The sequence below is a fragment of the Gracilinanus agilis genome, chromosome 1, assembly GCF_016433145.1.
Source record: "Gracilinanus agilis isolate LMUSP501 chromosome 1, AgileGrace, whole genome shotgun sequence".
NCBI classification, from domain to species: domain Eukaryota; kingdom Metazoa; phylum Chordata; class Mammalia; order Didelphimorphia; family Didelphidae; genus Gracilinanus; species Gracilinanus agilis.
The window spans coordinates 339,766,255-339,784,277 of NC_058130.1; the positions used below are offsets into that span (position 1 = coordinate 339,766,255).

Here is an 18,023-nt window from a genome sequence, read left to right on the forward strand (position 1 = left end):
GGGGGGGGGGGGGGGGGTTGAAGGGGAAAGGAGGAGCATGAATCATGTAACCATGTTAAAAATGAATATTAATAAATGTAAAAAAAAAAAAAAAAGAAAAAAAAATCTTTCCTTTCCCAGAGATCTGACAAGTATACTATTTTGTGTTCGTCTAATTTGCTTATAATTTCCTTCTTTATATTCAATTCATTCACCCATTCTCAATTTATCTTGGTGTAGGATGTGAGATGTTGATCTAAACTTAATTTCTCCCATATTGTTTTCCAGTTTTCCCAGCAGTTTTTGTCAAATAGTAGATTTTTGTCCCAAAAGTTGGGCTCTTTGGGTTTATCATACACTGTTTTGCTGAGGTCACTTATCCCAAGTCTATTCCACTGATTCTCCCTTCTGTCTCTTAGCCAGTACCATACTGTTTTGATGATCACTGCTTTATAGTATAGTTTACTATCTCGTACTGCTAGGCCATGTTCCTTCACGTTTTGTTTTTTTCTTTTTCATTACTTCCCTTGATATTCTTGATCTTTTGTTCTTCCAAATGAACTTTGTTATAGTTTTTTTCTAATTCAGTGAAAAAGTTTCTTGGTAGTTTGATAGGTATGGCACTAAATAAGTAAATTAATGTGGGTAGGATGGTGATTTTTATTATGTTAGCTCATTCTACCCATGAGCAATCAAAGTTTTTCCAATTGCTTAGATCTAGTTTTAATTGTGTGGAAAGGGTTTCATAGTTGTGTTGTATAATTCCTGTGTTTGTCTTGGCAGATAGATTCCTAAGTATTTTATACTGCCTAAGGTGATTTTTAAATATTTCTCTTTCTAACTCTTGCTGCTTCGATGTGTTGGAAATATATAGAAATGCTGATGATTTATGTGCATTTATTTTGTATTCTTTGCTAAAGTTGTTGGTTATTTCCACTAGCTTTTTTAGTTGATTCTCTAGGATTTTTTAAGTAGACCAGTAGATAGCAAAAGAAATAGAAAACTTAAATAATCCAATATCAGAAAAAGAAATTGAACAAGCCATCAAAGAACTCCCTAAGAAAAAATCGCCAGGGCCTGATGGATTCACAAGTGAATTCTATCAAACATTGAAAGAACAAATAATCCCAATATTATACAAATTATTTGACATAATAAGCAAAGGAGGAGTTCTACCAAATTCCTTTTATGACACTAATATGGTACTGATTCTAAAGCCAGGCAGACCAAAAACAGAGATATAAAACTACAGAGCAATCTCCCTAATGAACATAGATGCAAAAATCTTAAATAGAATACTACTAAAAAGACTCCAGCAAGTGATCATGAGGGTTATCCATCATGATCAGGTGGGATTTATACCAGTAATGCAAGGATGGTTCAACATTAGGAAAACCATCTACATAATTGACCATAACAACAAGCTAACAAACAAAAATCACATGATTATCTCAAAAGATGCTGAAAAAGCCTTTAACAAAATACAACAGTCATTCCTATTGAAAACACTGAAAAGTATAGGAAAAGAAGGACCTTTCCTAAAAATAATAAACAGTATATATCTAAAACCATCAATAAACATCATATGCAATGGGGATAAATTAAAAGCCTTTCCAATAAGATCAGGAGTGAAACAAGGATGCCCATTATCACCTCTGTTATTTAACATTGTACTAGAAATACTAGCAGTAGCAATTAGAGAAGAAAAAGAAATTGAAGGTATTAAAATAGGCAATAAGGAAACTAAGCTATCACTCTTTGCAGATGATATGATGGTCTGCTTAAAAAATCCTAGAGAAGCAATCATACATTGTTGCTCTGCCCTACCTTATTTCCCTAGTCAACTATTGCCACTATCATTTGCTAGAATCATTTTTTACTAAACCACTTCCAAAGCTATCTATGGCACAAGTTCTTTCCACCTCCCTAATGCAAATATTCTCCCTCTTTTGTAAAGCAAACTCAAGTTAACTGATAACTTTTCAACTCTTTAGCTAAAAATGCCTTTGAGAACCAGGCCTAGAGACAGGAGGTCCTAGGTTCAAATCTGGCCTCAGACACTTCCCAGCTGTGTGACCCTGGGCAAGTCACTTGACCCCCATTGCCTACCCTTACCCCCACTGCCTACCCTTACATAGTATTGACTCTAAGACAGAAGGTAAGGGTTTAATAAAAAAAAAATGCCTTTGATATATATGGATAACAGAAAAAAAGGTCACTGAGGCAATCATCAAGCCTCAAGCCTTCAATATTGGTTAGGTCAAGTAAATACCATTTTTAGTCTAATTTTTTTTTTTAACCCTTATACTTCGGTGTATTGTCTCATAGGTGGAAGATTGGTAAGGGTGGGCAATGGGGGTCAAGTGACTTGCCCAGAGTCACACAGCTGGGAAGTGGCTGAGGCCGGGTTTGAACCTAGGACCTCCTGTCTCTAGGCCTGACTCTCACTCCACTGAGCTACCCAGCTGCCCCTTTTAGTCTAATTTTTTTTCTCCTTGTGGTCTGATTCTTAAAATGTCCTTGTGATGACTTGGGTAGTTGGATCTGTCACTAAGAGTTATATTAGCTTCTTTTCCCCTTTACTACTTTTTAAAAAAACTTGAAAACTGCTCAATCCTTCACTGTTCTCCTTGAATTTTATGAATTAGTTTATATTCTAACCATAAGCTGCAATTGTTTTATGGTGTTTGGGAAATATTTGCACAGGGGGATCAAATGTCCCATGAAACTGTTTCTTGTTCTCTATTCAATTAAACTATACCTTTGGCAGAAGATTTCACGATAAATTATACCTCTACAACTTAACCTACATAACCAATCTCTTTGAGTCTCTCAGATTCTTTTTTTTTGGTAAAATTAGGAGTTTGACTAGTCCTGTAAGATTTCTTCCAGTTCTAAATCTATGATCCTGTAATTTAGGTTTATTAAATCAAGATTAGTACAATTCCATTCCTTATGCCCGCTCATTGGTCACTGCAATCTGTTCTCACATAATTATGATAGCTGGAATTTCTATATCATTTTAAGGTTTGCAAAGTCATGTTACCTTATTTGATCATTACAATAACTCTGAAAAGTAGGTGTTATTGTTATTCTGATTTTAAAGGTAAAGAAACTGAGGCTAGGGAGTTAAGTTAGTTGACAAAAAATACTTATTAAGCATCTACTAATTGAGTACTGGGCATATAGAGAGTCAAAAAGACAGTCCTTGTACTCAAGGGGCTCATAGTCTAATGGGGAAAACAACAAGCAAATAAATACAGCAAACAAACCTATAAATAGGAAATAATTGAGAAGGGCAGCTATAAGACACAGTAGATAAGAGTGCAGGGCCTGAAGTCAGGAAGACAGACTCATATTCCTGAGTTCAAATCTGGCCTAAGACACTTACTAGCTGTGTGACTCAAGGAAAGTCATTTAACTCTTTGCTTCAGTTCCTCATATAAAAAATGAGCTGGAGAAAGAAATGTCAAATCATTACAGTATCTTTGTTGAGAAAACCCCAAATGGGGTCATGACTCAGACACAACTGGAAGGTCTGAAAAACCACAAAAGGTATTAGAACTAAGAGGCACTGCAAAAGCTTTCCCACAGAAGATGGGATTTTTGTTAGGAATAGAAGCCAGAAGGTGAAGGTAGGAGTGAAGATAGGAAGAACATTCCAGGTACTAGGGACAACCACAGAAAATGTCCAAATTTGAGAGATCATGTGTCTTGTTTGTGGCAAGGAAGACTGAAGAGCACATGAGGTGGTGGGCAGTAAAGTGCAAGACTGAAAAGGTAATTGTGAGGTAGGGAAGAAGGGTTGGTTATGAAGCACTTTGAATGCCAGAGATTTTGTTTTTGGTCCTGATGGTAGGTGATAGGGAGCTACTGATGTCAAGAGTGGGGAGGAAAGGGGTATGGTAACATACTCAGATCACCTCTTTAGGAAAATCTCTTTGTTAGCAGACTTGCCTAGAGTCACACAGCTAATAAGTAGTGCATGAAGCAAGATATGAGAACTGGGGTCTTAATGCAAGTCCAGAGTTTTTAATCTACTCTGTAACCTAGCTGTTTAACTTTTGGTACATTTAGAAAACTCACGGTTATTTTTTATATAAAGGCCAAAAACTATGTGATTCTTAACAACTTCTGCCTTTTTCTTTTTCTTTTGTTTTCTTTTTTTTTTTTTTTGGTGCAATTCTGTCCAGGAGTGTGCAAAGAGTATGCTGCCAGGTATGCTGCTAAACATGAAAAGGTATTCTCATTTTCTCTTCCCCTTGGGTGGGAAAGAAGAAAAATCATCACACTTTGTGAGACATTTGGTCATTTTTCTATCACAGTTCCCAAGACACAGGAAGACCACCTGGAAAATAATTTTAGCTTAGGTTTGGAACATGAAGTAATTTGTAAAATCTCTTTTCCCTCAGTACAAGGATTCAATGGAAATACTTCCCAAGAGTGTGTTGGCATAAGCCACTCATATTTCATGGGTTGCTATAGGCAAAAACTTCATTACCAAGTGGCCAGTTTACTGGAGATGAAACATGGACCTCTATCTAGTTAATAAGACTGGTTGCACAGGAAGCAGATATAGTTAGCTTCCAGGACTTTATGGAAATAGCAACAAGGAAAGGAAGTAAAATGGGAGGGTAGAGGGGAAAGGAAGCAAATAATCACAGAGAAGTTAAGAACATCTATCTGCAGATGATATTTAAGTATTATTCAGAAGTCTAAAAGATTTAACAAAAAAACTTGGAAATGAATTCTGGATGATCAGAAATGCACAAAAAGTAATCACAGTTTCTATATGCTGCTGTTTTGCTATGCTAGCAAAAGCTGGGAAAACTGAGAAATACTTCTTGCAAAAATAATTTAAGATATTTGGGCATGTATCTACTAAAGATTAAAATTAGGAAAACCTCAATAAAGATCATTTAATGGGAATAAGAAAAGAATGAAACAATTCAAGATATATTTTATGATAGCTTGGTAGAGTGAGGGAAAAATAATTAACTATGGACAGAGAAGATTTGGATAAAAAAAATCCTGCCTTCTTGGGGAAGACACAACTTCTGGGCCTCAATCTCCTCAAATATACTCATTTTAGAAACTCTGAAAAATGAGAAGTTTAGAAGAATAGATGGCCTCTGAATTCCCATCCAACTATATTCTACAAAATACAAGATAAACAAATAATGGCCAAAGGGATGGACTAATTTTTCCAACATTTTTCATTGAATAGCAGAATATGATGAAATAGTACTTGATTCACATTTCATACTACACATACTACTATCAACTTCAAGTGGATCACAATCATTTATTATTTTTAAGTCCATAAAAGTACAAAAAAATGGAATGATTCTAGAACAATTGTAAAAAAAATTATCTATTTAATAAAGATTAAAACAGATAGATTTAACTAAATAAAAACAAATTGTCCAAATAAAAAGCAATAGATCAAGAATGAAAAGTAAACAAATTTTCAATCATTTCCCTCCCTCTGCTCACTGGTCCAGGAAGAATTGGAATACTCCTTGCTTCCAATTGCACTTCTGGGTTCTCCTTCTACCTCTATCATCTAGTACTGTCTTCTCCTTTAAGGCTCATGTAATCTATATCAACCACCCAATCAAAACCCCAATGGCTGTTTTCTCAGGTCACTCCTCTTCCTATCCGATCTCCCCAATTCCTTCCCTCATGTTAGAGAGCTTTAACATATTAATATTCAATGATATAATAATAGTCAAAAATATTCAACACATTATATAGAATATATATACACACATACATATGTATATGTAGTCCCTCAAATACCTTAACCACTTCTCAAACTACTCACTTCCCATAACCCTACCTCTACCTTCCTTTACTTCAACCACAGGTGAAGATATTCATACCCTTAATCTTTCACCCACAAATACACCACCTCCACATTCAAGGATTCCAAAATCCCCTTATCTGACCATAATCTATTCACTTTCCACCTCTCTTTCTTCCCTCACCAAACTCTACTCTTCTTTACACTGTGACTTCCAATGCCTCAACCCCTCTGTTCTCTCCTAAGTGATCATTCCTACGTTAGCCACTCTCTCCCCTTTTCCTCATCCTCATCGTTTGATGAGCCAGTTCAACTTTAAACTGCCCTCTTCTCTTGAAGAGACCAAGTACCCCCTTATCATATTACCATAAGTACCCCACCTAAACCTTAATTCACTTCCAAACACCTACTATTGAATAAAAATTGAGAAAATCATGCAGCCATTTTGACCTGGTCCAATATGAATTTATGGTAGTACATGTATGAAATGTCAACAAAATAATATTTCATCATATTCTATTCAAAGAAAAAATTTCGTAATGCTATTCAACATCAACTGGGCCCTCACTGCTATTAGGGAATAGTTCTATATCTCCCTTATCAATGCACTATCCCATTCCTCACAGTAGTACTTCCAAAAGAGCTCTTGGGGCTCTCTCTCTCTCTCAAAGCTCCTATGAGGTTCCTCCTTCCCCAATCCAGTCAGCTGAGAACTTTACCTCATATTTTATAGGAAAAATTGAGGCCATCTGCCATGAACACCCTCATCTCCTCTTATATTACTTGCATGCTTTCTGCCATTATTTCCCCTTCATCTATCTCACAGAGAGATTCATTCCCTTATTCATTACAAAGATAAATTCTCATTCTATCCAATCTCTTCTAACAGACTGCCTGTTCTATAATAGAGAAGCTATTATTTTCTCTTAATCCCTTACAATCCAGCTTTTAATGTTGACATTCCACCAAAACTATTCTTTCCAAAGCTACCAATAATCTTTTACTCAACAAATCCAATAGTCTTTTCTCAATTCTCATTCTTTTCAACCTCCCTACAGCCTTTCATAGTGTTGGTCCTCTTCTCAACATTCTCATCTGAGTTGCTACACTCACCTCTCCAATTTTTCAGGACACTACTCTATCCTGGTTCTCCTCCAACCTATCAATTTGCTTCTGTTTTGCTAGATCTTCATCCGGGTCATAACTCCTAAATGTAGGATTCCCACAAAGTTTTATCCTGGGCCATCTTCTCTTCTCTTGCTGTACTAAGTTCATTTGGTGATCTCATCAATGTCCATGGATTTAATTATTATCTTTATGCTGATGATTTTCATATCTACCTATCCTGCCCTAACATCTCTGCTGACCTCTTACAAATCCAACTGGCTTTCAGACATCTTGAATTGGATGCCCAGTAGACACCTAAAATTTGTTATGCCCAAAACTGAACTCATTATTTTTCCTCTTGAACATTCTTTAACTTCCCCATTACTGTAGAGGGAAATATCATCTTCCCAGTCCCCCAAGCTCACAATCTAGGAGTTATCTCTTGCCCCTGACCCCCAAAATCCAATCTATTGCTATGGGCTGACAATCTCACCTCTGCAACATCTCTCAAATACACTCCCTTCTCTCTTTGCCATCATTTTGGTATAAGCCTTCTTCTTCTTATGTTTGGATCATTCCAATTGTCTGATGGTGGGGTCTCTCTGCTTCAAAACTCTTCCCATTCTAATGTATTCACCATTCGGCTGCCAAAGTGATTTTCCTAAAGCACAGGTCCAACCATGTTGCCCTCCTACTAAATAAATTCCAACGACTACCTATCATCTCCATGATCAAATAAAATCCTCTGTTTAGAATGCAAAGCTCTTTACAATGTAGCCCTTCCTCCTATCCCAGCCATTTCCAGTCTTCTTATATCTTACACTCTCCAGTGCACACTAATAACACTAGTCTCCTTGCTGTGCTAATAAGACTAAGCATTTTCTCCAACTGTCTCCCATGCCTAGAATGCTCAATCTCATCATCTCCACCTCCAGGTTTCCCTGGCTTACTTCAAGTATTAATTAAAATCCTGTTTTCTACAGAAAGACTCTTCTAACTCCTCCTAATTCCAGTGCCTTGCCTCTGTTAATAATTTTCTAGTATGGGCTGTTTCCTCACATTTTTTTGATAGTTGTCTTCCTAAGACTGTGAGCTTCTTGAGGTCAAGGATTGTCTTTTTGTCTTTTTATATCCCTAGCCCTTACAATGCTGCCTGTCACAAAGCAAATAATAATAAATATTCATTGGCAGAATTATTTAAACAAATTTGCAAAAATATATACCAGAAACATTTGATTTTTTTAAAAATCAGAAAAATGTATAAGGAAAAATTTAAGAGTATGATCCATTCCTTAAATAGCAAATGTACCCCATCATAGAGACAAAGCTATAATTCCATGTTGATGGTGTTTATGGAGCAATAGGCTTACTATTACATCATTCGTGCATTTTTGCATTTGTGCCAAGACTGGGAAAAACAATATGGCAATATTCAGTTAAATACTAAAATACTGGTTACTGATGTTAATGGAAAAAAAAAAAGGAAAATACCTTTTTAGACAAAAGTTCAGAATAGCAAAAAATAAAAATAAAAATAAAAAAGCAAGCAAACAACAAAAAGCAAAAACCCAAAGGAAACAAATACCCTAGATAGATGAGAGGCTGAAACAATTCCAAGAAGCATTTATTATCCTACTATGTTCTGGACACAATGCATATGAAGACCAAAACCAAACAATTCCTGCCTTATGAAAATTATACTGAAATCTTTGTTGACTGGAAAAGCCTCAAACCCCTACCCCCAAAAAAAATTTTAAAAGGAAAAAGACAAGAGTTCAAAAAGGGGTATGAAAATAAATACTGTTTCAATGTTTTTTGCTAGTTTAGTGTAATAGTAACACATTTTAAGAAAAGGAGTTCAAGGTTTTATGCAAAGCAATTTTGTTTTTGCATTTGGCTGTTAGTAACCACCAAAACAAGGTTTACAAAAAATGAAATTTCTTTGAGATAAGGAAAATGATTTTCAATTGCTCATTTTTCAAGTGATTTTTCCCAAATAACTAGTTACAGTGTAGAAATAAAAGGAAATGAAAGGGGAAATGAAGAAAGAATATTGACACCCACAGCAAGGCATGTTATATACTCTAAGCAAGGCTTTAAGTCACCATACTTACTTCTGATGACAAGTGACTTATCACCAGAGTTTAATGTTAACACCGTAAGTCTCAATCTCTGGGAGAGTTAAATAGTAGCCATTTGTAAATTTGTAAAAAATAAAAATAAAAAATGATGCAATAACCCTCCTAACAACTATACCAAGGAAATGGCAATGTTGTTTGGAGAATGGTGCTAGAGGGAAATTGGCAGGGAAGAGAATGGAGAAACCTATACTTTCAGAAACTTGAATGAGAATAATGGGTAGTCAAGGGAACAAATTACTAAAATAGTGCAAAATTGTCAAAAAATTTCAATTCCTTCAAAATTTTGCCTCAAATTGACTTCATACCCAGAAAAAAGGTTAACAACAATTTTCTACTTTTTATCTTGGCAATACTGGATAGCCCAAAATCCAGAATTCTAAGTATTACAGTTTAATTACATGACAGGTTAAATAGATTCCAGTGGTCTGGATAGGAAATCTATTACTTAAAATATTGTTATAGGAAAATGGGTTTGTTTGGTTAGCTTTTAAAAACTTTCTAAATACCTTTCTATACTATAGAATTGTGTATGTAGGCAATAAGTCATTATTTGTTGTACCTCTGAACAAACTATAACAAGTTTTTATTTAGGTTCTAAATTCTCAATCTTTATTTCTATTTACTAACTGTATACCACAGAATACAAGGCTAACAAAGGAACTGATATCAAGTCAAAATTGCATTTCAGGGGGCAGCTGGGTAGCTCAGTGGATTGAGAGCCAGGCCTAGAGGTGGGAGGTCCTATGTTCAAATCTGGCCTCAGACACTTCCCAGCTGTGTGACCCTGGGCAAGTCACTTAACCCCCATTGCCTAGCCCTTACCACTCTTCTGCCTTGGAGCCAATATGGAAGGTAAGGGTTTTTAACAAATAGATAGATAAATAGATAGACAGACAGACAGATAGATAAAAATTAAAACAAAATTTGCATTTTATTTCTCTTAAGCAACAAGGTGAGATTGAAACTTAAGCCTACTGGCTGGCAGTTGAAGAAGTCCTTCTACTAAATACTCAGTTTCTTATAACTTCTAAATAGCCCTCAATACCCAGAAGGTAAGAAAAGAACTTAAAATGACACTCTTCTACAGATTCCTATAGATTTCAAAGTATTCCCTTTCACTTATATTTCAGTACTAAAAACAGCATGAGTTCAACTAGAGTTCTTGCAAGTTCCTGTACTAACAAAGAATTAGATTACTTGAAACATATTTTTATAAACAAACAATTACAAAACAACAAAACAGATATCCTATGGAGTACATACCTTCAAAGAATTTAACACAGCAGTATAAAATTGGGAATAGGTTCACTTGAAACAGCAGAACTAAGTAAGAAAGAACACTGCCTACGAATCAGAAGACTTAGCTCTGATGCCAAGTAGCTGTGTGACACTTTGGGTGAAGTCATTTCACTTTTTAATTTGTAAAACAAAAGTAATGTATTAGATTAACTTTTAAAGTCACTCCCACATGAGCATTCTATGATCATGATTCATTAATAGCAATCACTTTTAATAATTCAGAATATAAGCATGTTCCCTATTATAAAACCTAATTAAAAATTAATGATAATTTTACACTTGCCATTGAGTTTCCTTTTGCATTATCAAATCAAAATTACTAAGTGCTTAACTTATTTATTCAATAATTTTTACCACATTTTTATGTATATTGTCAGTACAAATTAAGAGCAAAGTGCCTGGGAAACACAACCCCAAAGAGCCCTTTCTCCTTTTCCTATTCTATGCAACTTTTCATACTTCTATATTTCATCTGTCTCTTAGTGCTCTGCAATATGTGCTCAATAATTCTCCTGAAATTGATTTAAAAGTTTATAGTAGTCTGATTATTAGAAATTCCATTTTAGACTAGGAAAGACAAGAAAATAAGGATCTATTATTAAGTAAAAAAAATTGCAGCTTAGGAGTCATATGATATGAGAAAGTTGTCCAAAGTAGAGTTCTATTATTTCCAAATAAAATGTACACACAGTAGTTGTTCAGGCTATTTTAGGCTATATTAAAAGGCTACATATTATATTTCAGGCTATATTAAAAGGCTACATAGCTTCGTGAAAAGAAAGTAACAAGTTAAAATCTCCTCCCACCAAAGATATAGGTATGGAATCATGAGGCAGACCACTTCAAGTCTCAGTGTCTGTCTCATGACTAACTCTAAGACTATATTGTAAAACAGCTGCAGATATGCACTGATGCCTAGAGTTCATTAAAATGATAATATCACAGATCTGGTACCTCCAAAAAATAAAGTGTGAAAGAATAGGATGAACGATAAGCAATCTCAGTTCCTTTTAAAACTACAATCTACTTAATCAATGGCCAATGTTTATCAAATATCACATATTGTTACTCATGACCAATACTTCTAAGATTTCTAGGAGAGAGAATGTCAGTATAAGGAAAGAAAAATACAGGGAGTATTGTCAGTAAGCATAATTATATAAAGTCAGATAAATCTTTGAGTGAAATAAAAGAAATTGGATAAGCTTAAAATGCTTTGCTACCATATAAAGTCAGCACTTTTTGCTCCACTAAGTTTATTTTGATTCATCCAATAAGTGTATGATTCCTTAAAAGGTACATGACAATGAGAGGCTTACATAAAAACTTCTTTTACTTGCCCAAACTTTAATTATTCAACAATCCTCAAAGGGTCCAGGATGCCAACCAAGTATAAAATGAATCCTAATTTTTCAGATGTCTCAATAACAAATTTTCAAAAGAAACCGGTTGTAATACTCCACAATGATTTGGCTTTAGGATTTATACAATTAACAGCTATTAATTTTAAGCAAATACTACTAAGCACTGTAATAACTATGCTTAAAGTGCTTTTGCTTAAGTTTTCAAGGAATGCACTGAGAAAAAGGAGAGTATTTTTGTTGGAATGTATGTAGTATCAAAATACAACTTATCAATTTAAAAAGTTAAATATGCACAAGGAAAAATATTACTTGTATATTAAACCTATGATATCAAAAGTTATTTTCAACTACCATATAATGACAATAAAATTGGCATTTATTAAAGTACCTACTATGCAAAGGCATTGTGCTTCACATCAGCCATACCAAGTCCAAAAATAATAGGTTCTACCATCCAGAAACTTACATTTTCTGGTTTGGGAGTGGTAATGGGAATAAAGACATACAGATGGTAAATACAAAGCTATTTAGGAAAGAGACAACAATGAAAATTGAAGGAAATTGGGAAAGATATGGCAGAAAAAAAAAATGAAAAAGGGTTTGAGCTAAACCTCAAAAGAAAAATGCTAAGTGGTAGGAAAATGAATAGAAATTCTAGATAAACAGTAAGAAATTAGAGAGAGAGAATTGCCAAGTTTGGCTGGAATTTAATGTATATAAAGATGAATAGCATGAAATAAGCCTTGAAAGGTAGGATGGAGTTAGACTTTGGAAAGGCCTTAAATGTTTAGCTATGGAGTTGGTACTTTATCCTAGAAGGGATTCTTAACTATTTTTGTTTCATGAACACCTTTGGAAGTCTGTTTAAGGCTATGAATGCCTTCTCAGAATGTTTTATTGCCTACATTCATAATTGAAGAAATTTGCTAAATTTCAGATAAAAGTTAAAATAAAGGTGAAAAGTTTTCCTCCATTCAAATTCGTAAACTCCCTGAAATCTATTCACAGATCTTAAATCAAGAAACTGTCCCAGAGACAATAGGGAGATACCTGTAGGCTTTGGAACAGGAAAGCAACAGGATCCGACTTATGTCTTAGAGGAGTGATGGCGAACCTTTTAGAGACCTAGAGAATGAGCACCCCAAACTGCAACCCTCACTCTGCATGTGAGACCCACCCCCAACCTCTTACACTAGTCAGGGGAGGCAGGAAGTGTTCCCATTGGACTTGCAGGGCAGAGGGTCAAGTCATGTGAGAAATGTCCTGAGGCAGACATGGAGAGTGGGAAGGGAGCAGCCCCCTCCAGCATGCATGCCACAGGTTCCCCAATAGGCGTAGAGGAGGATGATTTGGGCAGTTTGTGAAGGATGACTGGAGAATCATGACTGGAGGATCAAAGGGTGACAAAGACTGCAAAGGTTTAAAAAATTAGCAAGTAGATGTAGCCAGTGTAGAAGACTTTCATAAGTTTGGCTATGCCAAAGAAGAGAAAGAAGATAATTTGAAAAGATTATAGGGAGCATGTTTGTAACCAACGAAAATTTGATCATTCCTTTCAAGTTTTAACTATTTCTAGGTGGTTACAGAAATGGATATTATTAATTATAAGTGCTCTCATTGTTAGAATAAAATATTCTAGTAGACAGCAGCAATGCAATGACCCAGGACAATCCAGAGGAATTTAGGAAAAAGAATGCTATCCACACATCCAGAGAAAGAACTGTGGAAACAGAAATATATTAGAAAAATATATGATGAAACACATAGTTTGATAAGGACATGATTAGGGTTTTGATCTTAAATGATTACTCTACTGCAAATATGAATAACATGGAAATAGGTTTTGAACAATGATACATGTATAATCCAATGAAACTGTTGTCAGCTTTTGGAGGGAAGAGGAAAGAGCAGGGGTGGGGAGTAATCATGAATCATTTTGTAATTATGGAAAATATTCTAAATAAAAAAAGGGAAAAAAATTCTAGTAGATTTAGAACTACCAACAAACTTCAGCTTTAGCACTGGCTTCACAATCAAATACTCCATAATTGCAAGAGTTAACTCTTAAAGTTTTGATTACCCCATATTTTAAAAACTGGGATCATATTTGTATCCCATCAAACTTACATTTTTCCAGACTGCATCCCTGTAATTTTTTTACTTAATAATTCTAAAAAGCTGCATCTTTGTACTATAGAAAAAAATACCATTTTAGGAAATTTCTAAGTATTTGTTAAATCTCAATCACATTTAAATGAAAGCTTAAACATTGGAAGGTATGGTTACTTTAAAAAATGTATTTATAAAACATATAAATTTTATTTATAATTTTCACTTTGGGAGAAGTTCTGTGTAGTGGAATATTTTCTTCTGGTCTCTTGGAATACTGGGTTTTGGAATATGGATAAAAAATGGCTGAAACCAGAGGGCAGTTGGGTAGCTCAGTGGATTGAGAGCCAGGCCTAGAGACGGGAGGTCCTAGGTTCAAATCTGACCTCAGACACTTCCCAATTGTGTGACCCTGGGCAAGTCACTTGACCCCCATTGCCTAGTCCTTACCACTCTTCTGCCTTGGAACCAATACACAGTATTGATTTCAAGATGGAAGGTTAGGGTTTCAAAAAAAGAAATCATCAGCCAACCTTTGGGGGCAGCTGGGTGGCTCTGTGGATTGTGAGCCAGGCCCAGAGATGGGAGATCCTGGGTTCAAATCTGTCCTCAGATACTTCCTAGCTGTGTGACCCTGGGCAAGTCACTTGATCCCCATTGCCTAGCCCTTACCACTCTTCTGCCTTGGAACCAATATCTAGTCTTAATTCTAAGATGGAAGGTAAGGGTTTTAAAAAAAATACAAAAAACAAACAAACCTGAAACCACTGGTTCGTAAAGAGTAAAATGTTTTTATATTTTGATTTGTACTGTCTGTTTTGAACACCCACTTAGGTTCTTTTCTTTCATTCTGTAGGATTTAAATTAACATCCAATACAACAAGTTAACCCTTACAATTCCTAGATCATATCCTCTTTTCCTACCCAAATGAATTATTAATCTCTGTATTATTCTCTAGCCTCTCCTTCCTCCAAATTCTATTCCCCTTTATTCCCACTAACTGCCTCATTTTATTATTATTTCTTATTATTTTTTTACTTATTTCTTCTATTCTCTATCCTGCTAAGATAAGACCTGAACTACAAATAGTTATTTAAAAAGCTGAAAAGTGTTTATATTTAGTGAACTGACAGAGACAAGGACTTTAACCACTAAAGAAAAGCATGTCTTTTAGTTGTTAGAAATATGGTGGTACCACCCTTTAGTTCCTTAGCATCTTTGTATATATTATTTAATCTCAATGGAGAAATAATGTACCCAAAACAATAACTTTATCCCATGTTAGGCTTTGAAACTGAAGTCTTAAATATATTATAGACCAGCCAAAATAGATGTTGACTATTTCCTAAACATGAAACAAGTGGAAGCAAGTGTGGATAGAATCACTGCTTATGAAATGTATAATCTTGCTAAACTGCTTCTCTCTCCCCACCTTTTTTTAACTCTTTGTTAAAAGAGATAGTTCTCTTTGTAGGGTAGTGATACACTTGGAAATCAATGTGATGTGAAAGCAAAAGATAAAATTTTTTAAAATTTGAAACAAATTAATCATTGTCTCTAAATACTTTCATACCATTTCCACTTTTTTCCCCAAGTATCCTAAGTTCTTTTAGTCCTAAAGTGTTTTAAAAACTAATGTTTATATCATATATGAAGATAGGCTGCATAAATCTTAACATCATAGAATTTGAGAAATATTGCAAATGATACCTCTTCCCCTTAATCTTTATAACTCAAATTATGTCAGATTTCAGTGATTAGCATAAGACCCAAAGTTTACCTTTCAATTTCATGGAGTGATGTAAAAATCTACGATGAGAAAAAAACTTTTTTTGAACAGAAAAAAGTATTCATTCACTTCTAAACTTTAATAGAACCATTTTTGATTATGACTGATATGTTTTGGCTGTCCTCCCAAAGCACTTAAACTTTTCTAATACTACCAGCAATTACATTATGTACAAGTTATAAAATGCTCAATAAGTTTGTACACAAGCTTTTAAAGTGTAAAATAGTTATTTAAAAAGTGAACTTACTGTAATAACAGCCTTGCTGAGACAAATAGATCCCCGACAGCCATACTCTGTCTCATCTTCAGACTTGTAGTAACTCAGAGTATTATTTTTCAAAACCACCCAACGATCCTGCCATCCATGAATGTAGTTTGTCCACTAAGGGAAAGAGGGGAAAAAATTAACCTGAATTTAAAACTGAAGACCAATTTATTGAACAAGTAGTTAATATAAATTTTGGCAATAATAATAAATCAAATCTATCTCCATAGTAGCTTTTAAATAAAAAAATATGAGAATACAAAACAATTACTTAGGTGGGTCAGAAAGTGGAAAAATTTTAATGATTTTTGAGATTTTATAATATCTTTACATTTACTTGTGGCAGAGTTAACAAGGTAAGATTTGCAAACTTTTCCTCTACTCCAGGATAAGAAAATGCCAAGAAATCCCTAACTAGTCACTAGTTATGAAGTACATTTCAGAGTAACAAAAGAACTGGCTGATGATTATTAAACCACTCTTAGATATCTTTAAAAATTAATGTCATAAAGAAGAGGTGCTACTGGAATTAAAGGCAAAATGCCCCAAATTTTAAAATGAAGGAAACAAATATCATCTGCAAACTCTAATCCAATGTCTCTTTCAATCCCCTTCAATTCCTGGAAAAATAAAAAAAATGTTATTAAAACATTCTAGAGACAGAACTGATGAACTCTGAGTACAAACAAGCATAGTTTTTTCTACCTTATTTTTCTTGCCATTTAAAATTTTTTTTGCAAAATATGGAAATATTTCACATGATTTCACATGTACAACTGATACAATTGCTTATCTTGTCAACGGGTGGGAGTGGGGCCAGAGGGAGAGAATTTGGAACTCAAAATCTTTTTTAAATTACTATAGAAAAACAAAAAAGGAATAGTAAGTAGGCAATAAGTGAACACAAATACCAACATGGTTTTATTAAGAACCTCCTCCCTCCTTGTTTTGGATAGGATTATTAGTCTTCAAGATCAAGGGAATACTCATTTCATTTATTTATTTAGAGACAAAGTCTTCCAGGCTAGAAGTGCAAGAGCCACTCATAAGCCAATCTCATAGCTGAATTCATTGAAGCTTTGACCTGCTCTATTTCTGACCTAGGCTGATTCACCTCTCCTTAGGCAGCTTCATGCTACATTTCCTACTCCACTCCCACCCTTGCAATGGTACAGGCATTCATGCAGACATTCTAAAGGTTTTAGCTCTACAGTAGCTCAAAAATCTTAAAGCCCAAGAGATCAACCAATTTAGAGGTTTAGTCAAACTGAGAGGTCATATGACATCTACAACACTCCCCAGTAAAACTAAGAAATCTTTAACAAAAGAAATTTTAAAAAAACAATACATTTTAAAATTAAACCAAAACCTAGCCACAAGCATGCCTGTGTAAAGATTAGTGATCTCTATTTCTATTTGAGTTTGACACCAATGCACCAGCCTCAGCCTCCCCATCCTAGCAGCAAGGATTATTGGATTACACCAATATGTCCAACCTATCTAGATTTTAGCAAAGACAAAATCTCTAATGCTATTCTTACAGAAAACTTGGGAAATTGAGGATTAGAAGATACTGCAATTAAGGTCATGTCAAACTGGTTGAACAGCAAGATTCCAAAAAAATATTCTTTAAGGGCTTATTGTCAACTTGGAAAGAAGTCTTGAGTCTTAATCTTTTTTAAAAATCAATATATTGGGAAAAGATTAGCAAATTGGTAGCTGAGAAAGATTGCTAACAGAACAGATAACTGAAGACAGGATCCAAAAAAATCTCAATAGGCTAGAATGTTGGGTTGAATCTAATGAGTCAAAATCTAGTCAGGAAAAATGTAAAGTCTTTAAATTTAAATTTAGAAAAAAATAAATTTCACAAATGCATATTGTAGGAAGCCTGGTTAGAGAGTAGTCTATATGAAGAGATTTGGGGGTTTTAGTAAACTGTAAATTAAATATAATTCAGTACAATATCGAAGCTAAAAATACTAACAGGATCCTAGGATCCAATGAGAAGTATGGTTTCCTGAAGAAGGGAGATCATAAGTCTTGCTGTATTCTGCCCTGTGCTAAGACCGCGTGTTAAGTAATGTGTTTACTTCTGGATATCACATTTTAGGAAGGACATTAAAAAACAGAGGGTAATTAGAAAATATCATGAGATTTGAA

The 18,023-nt window shown here is 34.6% G+C and overlaps 1 protein-coding gene across 1 annotated transcript in view; it reads right to left on the reverse strand.

Moving 5' to 3' along the window:
- Positions 1-17,449, reverse strand: part of CERT1 (ceramide transporter 1) — a 174,291-nt gene extending 156,842 nt beyond the window's left edge. The window contains exons 1-2 of the mRNA XM_044680828.1: positions 17,402-17,449; positions 15,843-15,977 (exon numbers count right to left, since the gene is read on the reverse strand). Of these exons, the coding sequence (XP_044536763.1) occupies positions 15,843-15,977; positions 17,402-17,449 (183 nt within the window). The remainder of the gene's footprint in view (positions 1-15,842; positions 15,978-17,401) is intronic.
- Between the last annotated feature and the right edge of the window lie 574 nt (positions 17,450-18,023).